The sequence below is a fragment of the Dromiciops gliroides genome, chromosome 2 (genome assembly GCF_019393635.1).
Source record: "Dromiciops gliroides isolate mDroGli1 chromosome 2, mDroGli1.pri, whole genome shotgun sequence".
NCBI lineage: Eukaryota > Metazoa > Chordata > Mammalia > Microbiotheria > Microbiotheriidae > Dromiciops > Dromiciops gliroides.
Genome location: NC_057862.1, coordinates 265,203,698 through 265,219,742, shown reverse-complemented (window position 1 = coordinate 265,219,742; position 16,045 = coordinate 265,203,698). Strand labels below are relative to the sequence as shown.

The 16,045-nt window shown below is 41.5% G+C and overlaps 1 protein-coding gene across 1 annotated transcript; it reads left to right on the top strand.

The window, feature by feature from the left end:
- The first annotated feature begins 6,840 nt into the window (after positions 1–6,840).
- Positions 6,841–10,438, top strand: CRIP1 (cysteine rich protein 1). The gene is made up of 5 exons (XM_043987180.1): positions 6,841–6,992; positions 9,539–9,633; positions 9,799–9,856; positions 9,996–10,042; positions 10,329–10,438. The coding sequence occupies exons 1-4, from the start codon at positions 6,953–6,955 to the stop codon at positions 10,034–10,036; spliced, it is 234 nt and encodes a 77-aa protein (XP_043843115.1). The 5' UTR covers positions 6,841–6,952; the 3' UTR covers positions 10,037–10,042; positions 10,329–10,438.
- The last annotated feature ends 5,607 nt before the right edge of the window (positions 10,439–16,045 follow it).

Below are 16,045 nucleotides of genomic sequence, written 5' to 3'. Positions count from 1 at the left end.
ATCTGTAAGATGAGCTGGAGAAAAAATGGCAAATCAGTTCAATATCTTTGTCAAGAAAACCCCAAATGGGGGGCAGCCAAGTGGCACAGTGGATAAAGCACTGGCCCTGGATTCAGGAGGACCTGAGTTCAAATCTGGCCTCAGACACTTGACACTTACTAGCTGTGTGACCCTGGGCAAGTCACTTAACCCTCATTGCCCCACCAAAACAAAAAAACAAACAAGAAAACCCCAAATGAGGTCAAGAAGAGTCAGACATGACTGAAAAATGACTGAACAAGAACAATAAAAAAATGTGCCACACTGTTCTCAGAACAGAAAATACAACAAAGAAAAAAATATATATAATTGCTTCACTCAAGAAGCTCACATTCCGATGGAGGAGATGAATAATTATGTATATATAAGATATACAATGGAAATAGAAGGTAATTTCAAAAGAAATTAGTAGATACTATGATACTATGTTTATGAACCTAGGTAACTGGGAGGGTGGTAGTAGTGCCTTCAATAGTAATAGGCTAGTTTAGAAGAGAGGAGAGTTTGGAGAGGAAATATAACGAGTACTGTTTTAGATGAGGTTGAGATATCTTTGGGATGTTAAGTTTAAGATAGGCAGTCAGTGATGCAGATCTGGAAGTCAGGAAAGAGGTTAGGGCTAGCTAGATACATATGAGGTCTCTAAGTAAGACAGTATAGAGGGAAAAAAGAAGATTGCCTGAGTCAGATCCAAGGGGAACATCTACTGTTAGGTGTGACTTGGATGAAGATACAGCAAAGGAGACTGAGAAGGAACCATCAGAAGGAAAACCAGTAAGAACATTGTCAGGAAACTCTAAAGAGGAGAGAGTATTTTGGAAAAGAGCATGATTGACAAGGTCAACGGCTGCAGAGAAGTCAAGAAGGAGGCAGACTGATAAAAGTCCATTAGATTTCACAATTAAGAGATCACTGGTAACTTTGGAAAGAAATTTCAGTTGAATGACAAGGGCTTAGGAGAGAGTGAGAAGAGTGGAAGCACAGATTGTAGGCAGCTTTCTCAAGGAGGTTAGTTACCAAAAAAAGAAGAGATACAGATTGATAACTATTTGGGATGGTAAGATTAAGTGGGGGATTTTTAAGAATGGGGGAGACATAAGCATGTTTGTAAGCAGCAGAAATATAGCCAGTAGATAAGAATAGTTTGAAGATTAGTGAGAAAGTGGTGTGTGTCAAGGTGTTTGCTTTGGTAATGAGAAGGGTATTATTGCATGTATTGCAGGAGTGAAGGAAGAGATATTGAGAAAAGCCATTTGAGTTATATAAGTTAAGGAAGAAAAGAGAAGAGTGAACTCCTGGCAAATGGACTCATTTTTTTTTTCAATGAAGGTCCTCAGACAAAGTCCTCAGATAAGAGGATGTCTTACATATAGCTAAGTAAGTGACAGCAAAAATGGAAACCCAGGGCTCTTTCAACTAGGAAGTTGGAAAGACTTTAAGTGAGACTCTAGCCTGTGTCACCCAGGGACTAGCTTTATAGAAGCAGAGAAGTTCATTATTAGAGGGTTAGCCACAAGGATATAACATAGTGTGGTTGCTGAAGTAGGGATGGATTTAATTGATCAGATTGATCATGAGACATCCCAAAGAATTACAAGACTCAGTGACTCAGTTTCCCAAGTTTTATTAGAATACTGTGAAGCCACAGGGAGAAGCACCCAAAGGAATAAGGTGTCTCCAATAGGGAGAGAAAAAATGGTTATATTTATGGTGAGGAAAAGTAGGTTATCTCCTCATTATCTTAATCTCCTCCTTAGGGAGATTCCTATCCTAATTTTGACATTCTGGGATCCTAAGATATCCTCCATGGCAGGTCCCATTTTCCCTAGGGGTGTGTTTTGGGGGTTTAAACATCATAAAGTGAACCTAAGGACACATTTAGTCCGTCTGCACATGTTGATAAAAACATGTTTAAATTTGTCAGACCCCAAGGGTCTCTCTGTTTAGGATATCTCTTTACTTTAAGATCTGGTTTCTAGGTGCAGTTTCTGTTTCCTGTCATCTAAGAATATTAATGGCTATTAATGGTTAATGCTCCCTGGTTACCTTCCCTAAGCTTCTGTTGATATTGTTGGTTGATAGGAACTTGAACCCTCTTAGTTACAGTTAGTTTAGTTAGTTTAGCTACTATTAATGAAGTCTTAGGTTATCCGTTAACCCTTTTAGCTTCAGTTGACAGATTCTGCTAATCCCTTTTAGCCTCTTCCATCAGTTGCAACAACTAATGAAATGGTCTTAAGGCACAGAGTGTGTACAGAAGCAGAGAAGTTCATTACTAGAGGGGTAACCACATAATATGGTTGTTGAAGTAGGGATGGATTTAATTGATCAGATTGATCATGAGGCATCCCAAAGAATTACAAGACTCAGTGACTCAGTTTCCCAAGTTGTGTTGGGGTATAATTCACCTATCCTGAAGAAACCCCAAGTTCTTGAAGAAGTGAAACTATAATGACAAAATTCTTTTTTTTTTTTTAGTGAGGCAATTGGGGTTAAGTGACTTGCCCAGGGTCACACAGCTAGTAAGTGTTAAGTGTCTGAGGCCGGATTTGAACTCAGGTACTCCTGACTCCAGGACCAGTGTTTTATCTAACTGCCCCAATTCTGGACATTCTTAAGGGAGGTGGAATGGATAAAAGTATCTGAGTTATGTCTGATGGTGGGAAAAGTCAAGAGGGTGAATTAGGGGTAGACACTCCATTAAACTCTCCCAACATTGCCCTCCAAACAACTTTAAAATAATGCCCCAACTCAATTAAAAAAAAAGTAATAAACATTTTTATTTAAAGTTTTGAGTTCAAATTCTATTCTCCTCCCTCTCCTGAGGTGGTAAGCAATCAGATATAGGTTATATATATGCAATTATGTAAAACATTGACACATTAGTCACTTTGTACAAGAAAACCTGAATAAAAGAGAAAAAATGAAAGAAAGTGAAAAATAGCATGCTTCAGTCTGTATTTAATCAATATAAGCTCTTTCTCTGGAGGTGGATAGTATGTGTCATCATTAGTGCTTTGGGATTATCTTATTTATTTTTTTAATTAAATTTTTTATTTATTTAGAATTTTCCCCAAGTTACATGTAAAAACAAGTTTTCACATTGATTTTTTAAAACTTTGTGTTCTAAATTCTCTTCCTCCCTCCTTCCTTACCCTTTCTTAAGAACTCAAGCAGTTCAATATAAGTTATACATGTGCAGTCATGCAAAACATTTCCACATTAGAACCAACAAAAAAATTATACTTCAATCTGTATTCAGATAGCAGCAGTTCTTTCTCTGTAGGTGAATTGCATTTTTTATAAGTGCTTCTGATAGCATCCTGCTCATCATTTCTTACAGCACAATAATGTTCCATCCAAATCCACAATTTGTTCAGTCATTTCCCCAATTGATGGGCATCACCCCAATTTTGAATTCAACTTTTGTTTTTCAATCTCTTTTAGGGTACTTTGGGATTATCTTGGATCATTATATTGCTGAGAATCATTGTCATTCATAGTTCTTCATCAAACAATATTGCTGTCACCATGTACAACATTCTCCTGGTTCTGCTCACATATATTAGTTCACACAAGTCTTTCCAGACATTTCTGAAATCATCCTACTTGTCATTTCATTTAATTTCTTTTTCTTTTTTGTTGTGATGTATGTTTTAGTTTTAATTCAAAGTAATACTTGACATGTCATTCCTTATAACAATACTATTCCATCATAATCATATACCATAGCTTCCTAACTCAAATTTTGGATCAACAAAAAATTGGGGTGAGACATTTTTCATGCTTAAGAAAACTTAAAAGGTTGTCAGAAGTCTGTAACACTAGGGTGGAAGCCTGAGCCCTCACACATGACAGTGGCAAAAGCAGCTCCAGCAGCAGCAGCAGCAGCTTTGGGAGTTTTTAGCCCCAAAACAGTAGGGGAGTTCAATAACTGGTCAGAGATTGCAGGGGACTCTTTGCTGGCACTGGCACAGCTGGTATTGAATGGCAACTCTTGCCATACACAGTTCTGGGTCAGAGTTTCAGGGTGGAGAGGAATGCTGGTGGTCTGTTAGAAAGGCGCAGATGCCCTAGTCATAGTTCCAAAGCAAAGTACTAGCACTTTCAGCTGCAGGGGAGCAGGAGCCCTTGATGGGAAAAGACCAGAGTATAAACCAGGAGAGCAGTAACCATACCTCTCCAAGGATCACACCACCTTGGAAGCACCAAAAACTTGCAGATTCCAAGAACCAGCTCTGAAAACATCAGCACACATACACACACACACACACACACACACACACACACACACACACACACAAAGCCTAGGACACTGGCATCCTACCTCTATTTGTTTTTTTTTTTTTTTTTGTGGGGCAGTGGGGTTAAGTGACTTGCCCAGGGTCACATAGCTAGTAAGTGTCAAGTGTCTGAGGCCGGATTTGAACTCAGGTACTCCTGAATCCAGGGCTAGTGCTTTATCCACTGCGTCACCTAGCCACCCCTGTCCTACCTCTATTTGTGCACAGCCTTGTTGTTGTTTTTGTCCTTCATTCTTGATGAGCACTGTGACATTAGGGTCATGACTTGCAATGAATTGGATTTAAGTGAGGGAGGGCTGTGCAAGGTCACCAATCTCATTCTCCTCCAGAGTCATCTGAGACCAACAGCAAGATATACATAAAGATGACTGGAGATGGCCCTGGATTTTTAGGGCAATTGGGGTTATATGACTTGTCCAGTGACACACAAATAGTAAGTATCTGAGGTGAGATTTGAACTCAGTTCCTCCCACCTTCAGGGACAGTGCCCAGGGGCAGAGCCTAATTTTAACATAAAGTTGAAAATTAAGAAATAGGCTGGAAAAATGAGCAAACAACAACAAAAAAGAATTTGACCATAAAAAACTATTATGATGGCAAGGAAGGCCAAGATTCAGAAGAAGACAACAATGTGAAAACAGCTACCCCCCCCAAAAAAGTCTCAAAAAATGCTAATTAGATCCAATAAGAATTCCTGAAAGAGTTAAAAAAGAGATCAGTGGGAGGGGGAACATTAGGAAAAGAAATGAGAGTGATACGAGAAAATTATGAAAAGGGAATTAACAGGCACAAAAAACACTGAAGAAAATAACATCTTAAAAAACAGAGTTGGCCAAATGGTAAAAGAGGCACAAAAATCCACTGAAGAGAACTCCTTAAAAAACAGAATTGGCAAAATGGGGGGAGATGGGAAAAACTCAATGAAGAAAATAATTCCTTAAAAATTAGAATTGGGCAAGTGGAAGCTTTGAGACATGAAGAAACTATAAAGTAAAACCAAAAGAATGAAGAAATAGAAGAATATGGGAACTATATTATTTGAAAACAACTGACCTGAAAAATATATTGAGGAGAGATAATTTAAGAATTATTGGATTGGGGGCGGCTAGGTGGCGCAGTGGATAAAGCACTGGCCCTGGATTCAGGAGTTCCTGAGTTCAAATCCTTCCTCAGACACTTGACACTTACTTGCTGTGTGACCCTGGGCAAGTCATTTAACCCCCATTGCCCTGCAAAAAAAAAAAAAGAATTATTGGATTACCTGAAAGCCACTATTAAAAAAAAAACCCTAGAAATCATCTTTCAAGAAATTATCAAAGAAAACTGTCCTTCTATCTTAGATCCAGAAGGTAAAATAAAAATTGAAAGGATCCACCAATCGCCTCCTGAAAGAAATCCCAAAATGAAAACTCCCAGAAATATAATAGCCAAATTCCAGAATTTGAAGATCAAAGAAAAATACTTCAGGCAGCCAGAAATAATTCAAATATCATGGAGCCACAGTCAGGATCACAGATTTAGTGGCTTCTGTGTTAAAGGAGTGGAGGGCTTGGAATATGAAAATCTGGAAGGCAAAGGAACTAGGATTACAACCAATAATCACCTACCCAGAAAAATAATCCTTCAGAGGGAAAAATGGATATTTAATAACATAAAGGACTTTCAAGTATTCCTGATGAAAAGACCAATGCTTAATAGAAAATTTGACATTCAAACACAAGACTGAAGAGATGCATAAAAAAGTAAACATGAAAGAGTAATAAAGGACTCAATAAAATTAAACTGTGGGGAGATGATACATGTAAATCCTAAAAACTTTATCATTATTAGGGCAGTTAAAAGGAGTCTACATAGAAGGAGGGCATGGGTGTGAGTAGATTATGTTGGAATGATCTAAAAAAAATGAAGGGGTGAGAAAGAGAAATATACTGGGTGAAGGGGAGAGGGGGAAGTAGAAGGGGGCAAATTTTCTCACATGAAAGAGTCATACAAGGAGAGCTTTTACAATGAAGGGGAAAATGGAGGGGGTGGTAGGCAATGCTTGAATCTCACTCATCAAATTAGTTCAAAAAGGAAGGAATATATATATACACTCAGTTGTGTACAGAAATATAACTTACTCAATAGGGAAATAGGAGGGGAAAGGGATAAGAGAAAGTCGGGGAATGATAAAATAGACTGGTTTGAATCCTGACTGTGCCACTTCAACTTGGACGACCTAGAGCAAGTTACTTAAACCCTGGAGGCTTTGCTTTCATCACTGGTAAAATGAGGTGTTGGACTCGATGGATCCAAAAGTTAATTTATAGTTTGAAATCTATGCTCCTATGATTCTGTGAACAGAAATGGGCGAGGGATAGGGCGATATGTATTAGAAGAAGAGTAGGGATGAAATGGCCAGATTGGGGGAAGGGAAACCTAGAAAGGGAAATACTGCTGCAGGGTTGGGTGGGGCGCGGTCACCGTAGCTGGGTGGGGGAAGGGTGGAGGCGGGGAAGTTAGTAGAGGGTGTGGGTTCTTGGGGTAGTGAAAAGAAAGGACCTAGCAAGAGCTGTGCTCAGTTTCACCAAAGTTCCGTTACCCGAGCCTTTTCGTTCCGTCTTGCCAACATGCCGAAGTGTCCCAAGTGCGAGAAAGAAGTTTATTTTGGTGAGCAAACCCGAACCCTACATCTACCTAACCCCATATTCCGACCCTTGACCCTCTCCCTCTCTCCTTTTCCCCCCAAATTCCCTGTACTTTCCTGTCACCCCACCCGAGAGTTTTGGGGCAATCCTTTTCCCCAGTCTCCAGGAGACACTCCCTCCCCATCCATCCCAGTCATCACTCCTCTCCCATGGGATCTTGGATACACCGCCTACCTTTTCTGGGACTCCGGACAGTGGACATTCTCCTTGGGCTCTTTAGAGTTCTGGACCATCCCCAAGGAACCAGATTCGGACGTGGACACTGTCCGCAGTACACCACACTTCCTGCCCTTTCCTCTGCCAGGGCGCCTGCCAGGAGTGATCCTTTTGTGATCCTCCGGCCTTTTCCCCGCCTCACCCTCCAGGCCAGCGTCACAAGAAGACTTCTAGGTTTCCCTCTCCATTTCACCTGCCTCCTCCCTGGTTGACAAGCGGCCATGTTAGAGGTTACTCACGACTGTCAGGGTTTCTACCCGGCTAAGGCTTCAACTGCATGCCGTGGCTAAGCTATACCAGCTCTGGGTGTTGAGAACCTCCACTCCCTGCTCCCATTTCCCCATCCTTCTACCCCCTCCTCCCCCCCCCCCCCCGCCCGCTTCTAACCTCCAGACCCGAACCCTAGGTAGATGTGGGGATTGGAGCAAATAGGGAACCTGGTGTGAAAGGGGCGGAAATGCCTTTAATTTCTCCGGGGAGGTTTTTCTGAACAAAGAAAAGTTAGAAATCTGGGTGTGGCAGTTGAGTATGAGTCTCACTCCACTCATGAGCCTAAGTGAGTGTATTTCTCCGTGACCATGATACCTGTGTGAAAGAATGTGCATGTGTATGTAGACCTTCAGATTTGGAAAGGACCTTACAAACTTTGTGTTATGAGTGAGCAGGTGTCTATGTGAATGGGAATACCTGCTGGTATATGATGGATAGTCAGTCTCCTTGCAGCTTGTATGTGCTCCATTTGTTTTCATACTGGAAGCCCCTCAGTTGTTTGGAGACTGCTGATAAGGTTCCTCTAACAGGTATGGGAAGGTCCATTCTCTGTGCCACATCTTTCTTTGCTTTTTGGATCTGGGACCTCCTTTCCTACCACACTGGAATCTCTGGAGGTTTCTACAATACAGTATATCCCCTCTGCCCACCTCTATCTCTTCTCAACCAATCTCAATGGCCAGGTGGATAGATGAAGTTGGGTGTTGAGGACCAGGGCAGAAGGATGGGAACTAACCAGGCTAGTCAGAAGAAAGAGATTTCTTCCCCCACCCCTGAGTCCCATCTAGTAGGAGACATGGTTGGTTGGGGAGCCAGGATGAGTCAGGGGCCTTACTATTTGCTGCAGAAAAAGACACTTCCTCGCTTGGCTTCTGTCACTGTCAGCCCAGCTTTTGTCTCTGCATCTCCCTCCATCTTTGTCATTTCCTGTATCTCCAGATTCCACCTATCTAGTTCTTTATTGTGTTTCTCTTTTTGTCAGTTTCAGTATATGTCTATGTCACTCTGATAGAGTCTGTCTGTCTGTCTGTCTCTTTTTCTCTCTGTCTGTGTGTCTCTCTCTGGCATTATTTTCTCTTTTCCAGAGTGTACTCAACTTTCCTGCAAACTCTTTGGGCTCTGACTAGAATTTCTAGAGAGGCAGAGGGTGGAGCCTATTTGAAAACAAAATGGAAACATTAGTGAATGAGAACAATCCCCAGACCCTTCACCAAAGAAGAGGCAAGCCAGAATTGGACTCTGTGCTAAGTGGAAACAGAAAGACAGACAGGAAACAGGAAACTTGGTTCTCAGTCAATCTGTTGACTGTTCCCCACCTCTAGATGTCCATTTTCATCGCGTCCAATGTGTGTTCCTCCTCCCTGTCTCCCTTTCCCACAACTCTCAGCTTTTCCTCTCTTCACTTATAGTCCTGTAGCAACCATCTTTCCTTCCTTTCCCCTATTCACTGTTCATAGGAGGGAGGCATCCTCTTTCAGGATCTTAAAGCCATTTCTGGACTCTGCCAGAGGAAAAGGAACAGAGAAGGAAGGAGGTCAGAGGAGAAGAGTGACCTGGTGGGACATGAAATAGGAAGATTACTCCAGCAGAATACCTGGGTGGACTGAGGGCCTGGAATCAATTGTTCACTAATATAATAGTGAGACAAAGATACCAGAGGTTATGAATTATGGTGGTGAGAATGGGACTGGGAATGGTGGTGAGACAGGGACAAGGAAGTTGAGAGGAGCAAGTTTCAAGGGAAAATTGATTTTGGAACATATTGAATTTGAGGAGTTAGTGGAACATCAGTTGGTGATGATTTGGATCATTGGTTTTACCACCATGTGCATATATCTTCATTATCCTATCAAAGGAAATGAGGAGAGGGATCTGCAGGTCTTAGGGTAGGAAGAGGGAGCATCTATAACAGGCTTTGAGAGCTGCAGAGAAGATCAGAGTGAATGAGAAACCATGTGTGTCTGTAATCTGGTAAGGGGATCTTGGGAGGGACCTGGCGTCACTCTCCCTGTATTTTCCCAGCTGAACGGGTGACATCTTTGGGGAAGGACTGGCATCGCCCCTGCCTGAAATGTGAAAAATGTGGAAAGACACTGACATCAGGAGGCCATGCAGAGGTGAGGAAGCCCCAGGGTATAGAGAGAATGTGAGGGGACTCAGAAGTAAGGAAGCCATGGGTGGGTAAAAATACTATGACTAGGGAGGATTGCTCTAAGCCTCAAAGTTGCACTCCAAGAGGCTATGCTTAACATCAGTTTTCCCCTTGCCTGTTTGGTCTGCAGCATGAAGGAAAGCCCTATTGTAACCATCCCTGCTATGCAGCCATGTTTGGGCCCAAAGGTGAGATACTCTATGTTGCCTTCTGACTGTTCTCCCCACATTGTCCCCATCTTCTATTCCCCTGCCCCACTTCCTTCCTCTCCTCTTTTCTTCTCTAAGCCATCTTCCAGCCCCCAATTTCTGACTTTTTTCCCCTCAGGCTTTGGAAGAGGAGGAGCTGAAAGTCATACCTTCAAGTAAACCCAGGTACCAGCTCACCCCTGCCAAGTTTGCCCAAGTAAATAGGCAATATGCAAATAAGATACAAGTTAAATTCAGGTCTTTGAGCCCTTTACTATTATTTCTGGCCTTAGAGGGCCTAGTTTAGAGGACAAGCTGGGGACCTGAAGGCTGTTTGGGGTGGACTAAGGGTAGATACATGTTTAGGCGCAGGGTTTAGAGGGTGGGTTTGGGCAGGGCAGACTTGGTACCCCGGGTTTAGGGATTTCAGGTTTCAGGACAGGCCTCAATGCCTCTCTCTCTTTCTTTACAGGTTCTGGGAAGCCTCCTCATCTGTGCTGTTTCCCTTGAATCTACAGGCAAATGTCAGCTGGACTTGACTCCTTGTAATCAGTCATGTCCCCAATAAACCCTAAACACACACTGACTTATTTATTGTACTATCTACTGAGTCCCCACCCAGGGGAGGGGTAAGGGAGGAGAACTTCAGCCACACCACTTTTATGGCCCTGGAAACCCAAAGAAACTCAGGGCTCTTGTGAGGGATAAATCTCTATGCCTTAGGCCTACCTGATTTCAATCTGCTTCTTTTGTGTACCAGCTCCTCTGGTACCAAATGTCCATGAAACCTTTATCCTAGGTCCCAAGGGTTCATTTTCCAGTACCTCCTAAACCTTTCCTGATCTCTGAATGCTTGAATTCATTACCTCAATTTCCAGAGAAAGTATGAAATGAGAGATTGGTTTCATCTGTAACCTAATTACCTTTCCATTCTTCTGTCACTAAATCTAGGATTAACACTGCCTCTTTTTCTTTTCCCTGTTGTCTGCCTACTGGAAATCATGAGTATTCTTGTTCTAAGATTTATTTACAAGGGAAAAAAGGAGCACTGTACAAGAGTAAGCTCATTAGAAGTAATTAATAATCGACAAGAATTTATTCTTTTAATTATTTTTTATTAATTAAGTAATTAATAATCAAAAAGCCTCCTTATTGTCAGGTGCCCTACTAGGCACTGGGACACAAAATGAACTCTCTTTGAATCCATGCTAAATGAAGATCAGTTGAAGGGGATGGTAAACTTAGAGAAAAGAAAATGGGGTCAGGGGATGGGGAAGAAAGGTCATGATTACTGCCTTCAATTATTTGAAGGGCTGAAATATGCAAGAAAGATTGGACTTGTTATTCTTGGCTCCAGATGTCAGGACTAGGAGCAATGGGTACAAAACTGCAAATAGAAAAACATATCCTTGATGTCAGGAAAGCCTTCCCATGTAGATCAAGCCACCTTTGGAGGGAATCAGCTTCCAGTTATTGGAAGGCTTTAAGCAAAAGCTGGGCACAGAGGATAGCGTGCCAGGCCTGGAGTCAGGAAAACTTCTCTTTCTGAGTTAAAATCTGGCCTCAGACACTAGCCATGTGACCCTGAGTAAGTCTCTTTTTTAAATTTATTTTTCTTTTTAATTTTTTTTTTTTTTAGTGAGGCAATTGGGGTTAAGTGACTTGCCCAGGGTCACACAGCTAGTAAGTGTTAAGTGTCTGAGGCTGGATTTGAACCCAGGTACTCCTTACTCCTGGGCCGGTGCTCTATCCACTGTGCCACCTAGCTGCCCCCTGAGTAAGTCTCTTAACCTTGTTTACTTCAGTTTCCTTATCTGTAAAATAAGTTGGAAAAAGAAATAGCAAACCAAGAAAACTCCAAAGTGTATCCCACTTTGAAGAAGAAGTGGACATGAAAAACAAGCAAAAGCTAGATTGCCAGATGTCATGTTTCTTTTCCAGGTGTGGGTTAGATGAGATGGCCACTGAGGTTTCTTCCAACCCTCCAATAAAATTCTTTGCTTCTATGATCCTGAGATTCTGGCAGTCATTGTGTGACCATTATCTTGGGCTTCCCCCTTCATTGGGGATCATAATAGTACCTACCAGAGTTGTTGTGAGGATCAAATAAGATATTTGTAAAAGTGCTTAGCATAATGCCTGACACTATAGGCACTATATAAATGCTTATTTGCTTATCCTTCCTTTCTCCTCTTCCTCCCCCTTTTAAAGGCCAAGTCCAAGGTCCAGTTCAGTTGTATGAACTTTATCATTCCTGAGGTTGCAAATTGATGCTCTTCACTGTTTTCAATAGAAGCCAACTTGAGTAAATGCCAGAACAAAGGCACTGTTAGTGAAGAAATGAGGACCTAGGATACTGTTACATGGCTTTAGAAATGACTTTTCCTGCTGATACGGAATATACTCATAGCAGGAATGTGTGCCCTTCACAATTCAATAAGTAGTATTTATACATTACATGAGGCAAAGAAAAAAAGATGGCTGCTCCTTAAACAAAAAATAAAGTATGTTTGTTAAGGGGAATATATATCTTTTAGCTGCAGGTGTCACAATGACATAAGACTTCTGTGAAAACCAGACTTATTACAAGAAATGAATATGTATGTGGAACCCGGTCTTAACAAGTTTACATTTTTATAATAGGAAAAAGGGAGGAGGTCATACAAGGAAGGGAATGTGACATGGGAGGAGTGACAGCAAAGGTGGGAAAAAAGATAAGACCACTCCCCATGGGAAGGAGCAAGGTGATGACAAAAGTCTCATTCTTTTCACTTGTTGTTTGCCCTTCATTTTTGAAAAGGACCATGACATTGGGGGTGTGTGGGGTGTGTTTGGGTTTGACGTCATGACTTGCAATGAATTGGATTTAAGTGAGGCAGGGCTTTGCAAGGTTACCAACTTCACTCTCTCTCCTCTGGAGCCATCTGGGTCCAGTAGCAAGATATAGATCAGGACGATTGGAGATGACTCTGATACCTTGGCCTTTTAAGCTATGGCCTTTAACAGATCTCAGTTTGCCCACTGAGTGATTAAGGCTAAGTAAGAAATGAGGCAAAGAAATGCCTTTTTTACCTAATCAAAAATAAAATAAATAAATAGGTAAATGGAGGATGGAGGGGAAGACCTTCAGGGTCTTTACACCCACTCTGAGCTGTCAAGAGGCCAAATGAGGCCTGGACTAGGAGGTATTGTTAGCCAATCTAAGAGAGCCAAGTTATTTGGGTTTAAGGAGTGGTCCTTAGAAGAAATCTAGCAGGGCCAGCTAGGTGGCACAGTGGATAAAGCACCGTCCCTAGATTCAGGAGGACGTGAGTTCAAATCCTGCCTCAGACACTTGATACTTACCAGCTGTGTGACCCTGGGCAAGTCTAAGTGACAGTTGCCTCAACAAAAAACAAAAGAAGAAATCTAGCAAGTAAACCTCAAGACATCTTGTGGAGTTTCTGCAAACAAACTTTTTTTGGGAAAGCTCAGACAGGTAAGGGTATGATTCCCTATATGGAGAGGACAAGAGAGGAGAGGGAAAGAAGGGGAAGAGAGGGGAGGAGAGCAGAAAGAAGCTATGTTGCCCAAGGGGAGCTGGCCAATTCCATCCCCATTGGGACTGCTGTTATGGAATATTGGTTGCTGTTTGTCCTTTGTTCTTGAAGAGGACCACCATGTTGGAGATGATGTCATGACTTGCAATGAATTGGATGTGAGGTAGGGCTGTGCCAAGTCACCCATCTCACAATGCAAAGAGAAAAAATAAACATAGAAAAAATGTCCATTTAAGTCTGAGAAGTCCCATCTCATAGAACTATCTAATTATTGTGATACCATCTGATGTAGCTCTCTGGTCCAGGTATGATCTCAGAGCAGTTTCCAGCTGTCTTCTTAGACTCAGGTCACTTGTAGAGATCCTCTTCCTCTATTAAAAATCTCCTACAAAATTGGTCCTCCTTGTTGTCCTTGGGAACTGCTAGATAGGAGGGTCTGCTTATCTACAAAGGACCCCAACTACACAAGCATTATCCCATCTGGCACAGACTGGCTGGTGCCTATCTTGCGTCCCAAGAACACATGGGGAGTCCAGCTTAGGGTCCAATGACAAATTATGTCAACTTAGGGGGAGCTTCATCCTTGACACATTCGTGATCCTCTGCATGCTCTGGGTCCAGTGTTTCTGGAAAATATGGCAACTCAAAAAGACAAGTTCAGGGTACCCCTTAACACAGGAGATAGATAAGGAAAGTGTCTTTGTTAGCATAGCTAGTTTCACTAAATCAAAAGGAACTACCTGCTGAGCTAGATAAGGGAGACAAATCTTCCCTTTTCAGCAATTAAATTTTGTACCAATTAGGGAAGCAAAGAAAGACACTGAAGAAAACTACCTAATACAGTTGGTCCTACAGTTCATGCTGGTGTTGTACACAGGAAAATGGTGAATATATTACAAAATGGAGTCAGTTTTGTTCTCCCAAATACTCAATTTCAACAAAAATGAAGCTAGAAATTCTCTTATGACAATTCCCCTTTGGACGTAAATCATATAATGACCACATTCTTGTACATCATATCAAACTTCTCTATAGATAACCTTAATTTAAGTTTTCTTTAAAGCATTTCATAGTCAGATACAAGAATTGTGAAGCATTGTATGTAAAAGTAAAGTAAATCAATACAATCACAATTATTATAAAACACAGAATTTCCAAAACTAACTTTGTGACCCAGCCTGTTTCTGGCAACAAATTCCAAATGGCCCAGTCAGATATCTCTTCATGTTTAGTCTAATTCAGACCTTTCCTTAAATCCACAATGTAATTCAGGTGCTGACTAATATTAAGGGTGTGGGCAAACACCTATGTGCAACATTCTGTTTTTTTTTTTTTTTTTTTTTGCGGGGGCAATGGGGGTTAAGTGACTCGCCCAGGGTCACACAGCTAGTGTCAAGTGTCTGAGGCTGGGTTTGAACTCAGGTACTCCTGAATCCAGGGTTGGTGCTTTATCCACTGCACCACCTAGCTGCCCTAACATTCTGTTAATGTATGTTGAAGATTTATAATTCTGTCATCTTGGGTATAACTGCCTAATTCATAAAGTTATCTGCTTCTGGGAAACATTTTCCCTTTGAAATTCTGTGTCAAAGGGTTTATCCACTCAAACAGATACATGCATCCCTGAATCAATATCTCTGTGTCTTTAACCTGTTTGTCAGTTGTTAACAGTACTTGGGTTTTGTTTCTAGGGTAGATTTGATCTCTCTCTCTTTTTTTTTTTTGGTGGGGTAAGTGGGGTTAAGTGACTTGCCCAGGGTCACACAGCTAGCAAGTGTTAAGTGTCTGAGGTCACATTTGAACTCAGGTCCTCCTGACTCCAGGGCTGGTGTTCTATCCACTGCGCCACCTAGCTGCCTCTCTAGGGTAGATTTGGAGAATGGTTCTATTATAATGAATATACAAACCACCTGAATTTGATGGAGCTGCCTTATTATCCAAAAAAATTTTGTGAAACCTTGGATTAATAAGATCAAAATGTCCTCCAACTGAACTCCAAACTGAACCTAGGCAATATACAGGTGGGTGTCAGGCAAACCCCAGAGTTATTTGGGTGTTACATATTGTTTATCTCTTCAAATGTCTGGGAAGTTTATAGCTAGCAGATAAGCCCCTATATACTGTCTTCTTTCCCCAGGATAATTGGTAAATTTTATGGCTTTTAAAAAAAAATTTTTTTGGTGAGGCAATTGGGGTTAAGTGACTTGCCCAGGGTCACACAGGTAGTATGTGTCAAATGTCTGAAGTCAGTTCCTCCTGACTCCAGGGCAGGTGCTCTATCCACTGTGCCACCTACCTGCCCCCCCCCCACCGCCAATTTTATGACTTTCTAAGGAATACCTTTATCTGCTGGAGCCATTCTTTAAAAATATCTGGGTATCCTTGTCATAACAACCCCATTGCTCTTGTCATATTGTCTGTTCTCAAGTTTGAACTATCAAATTCATTTAATATGTTTTTGTTATAGTGTTTGCTTCAAACTGATTTATATTATGCTAATGGAACTTATAATACCCTATACTAATGAGCTAGGAAAAGCAAAAGTTAATCAATCTGTATCTGTTTGATTTAATAGAGACCTAAACTAAGCTCTAACCAGTGAGCAGAGAAGTCTTTGAATCTGCATGTACATGCCTGCTTGTTCATGGAA

What these genes read in the sequence shown, in the direction of transcription:
- CRIP1 (XM_043987180.1), top strand. Translation starts at nt 6,953, where the DNA reads ATGCCGAAGTGTCCCAAGTGCGAGAAAGAAGTTTATTTTG. An exon ending in CGAGAAAGAAGTTTATTTTG is followed by an intron (nt 6,993 to 9,538) that starts GTGAGCAAACCC and finishes GTATTTTCCCAG; the next exon opens with CTGAACGGGTGACATCTTTG. An exon ending in AGCCATGTTTGGGCCCAAAG is followed by an intron (nt 9,857 to 9,995) that starts GTGAGATACTCT and finishes TTTTCCCCTCAG; the next exon opens with GCTTTGGAAGAGGAGGAGCT.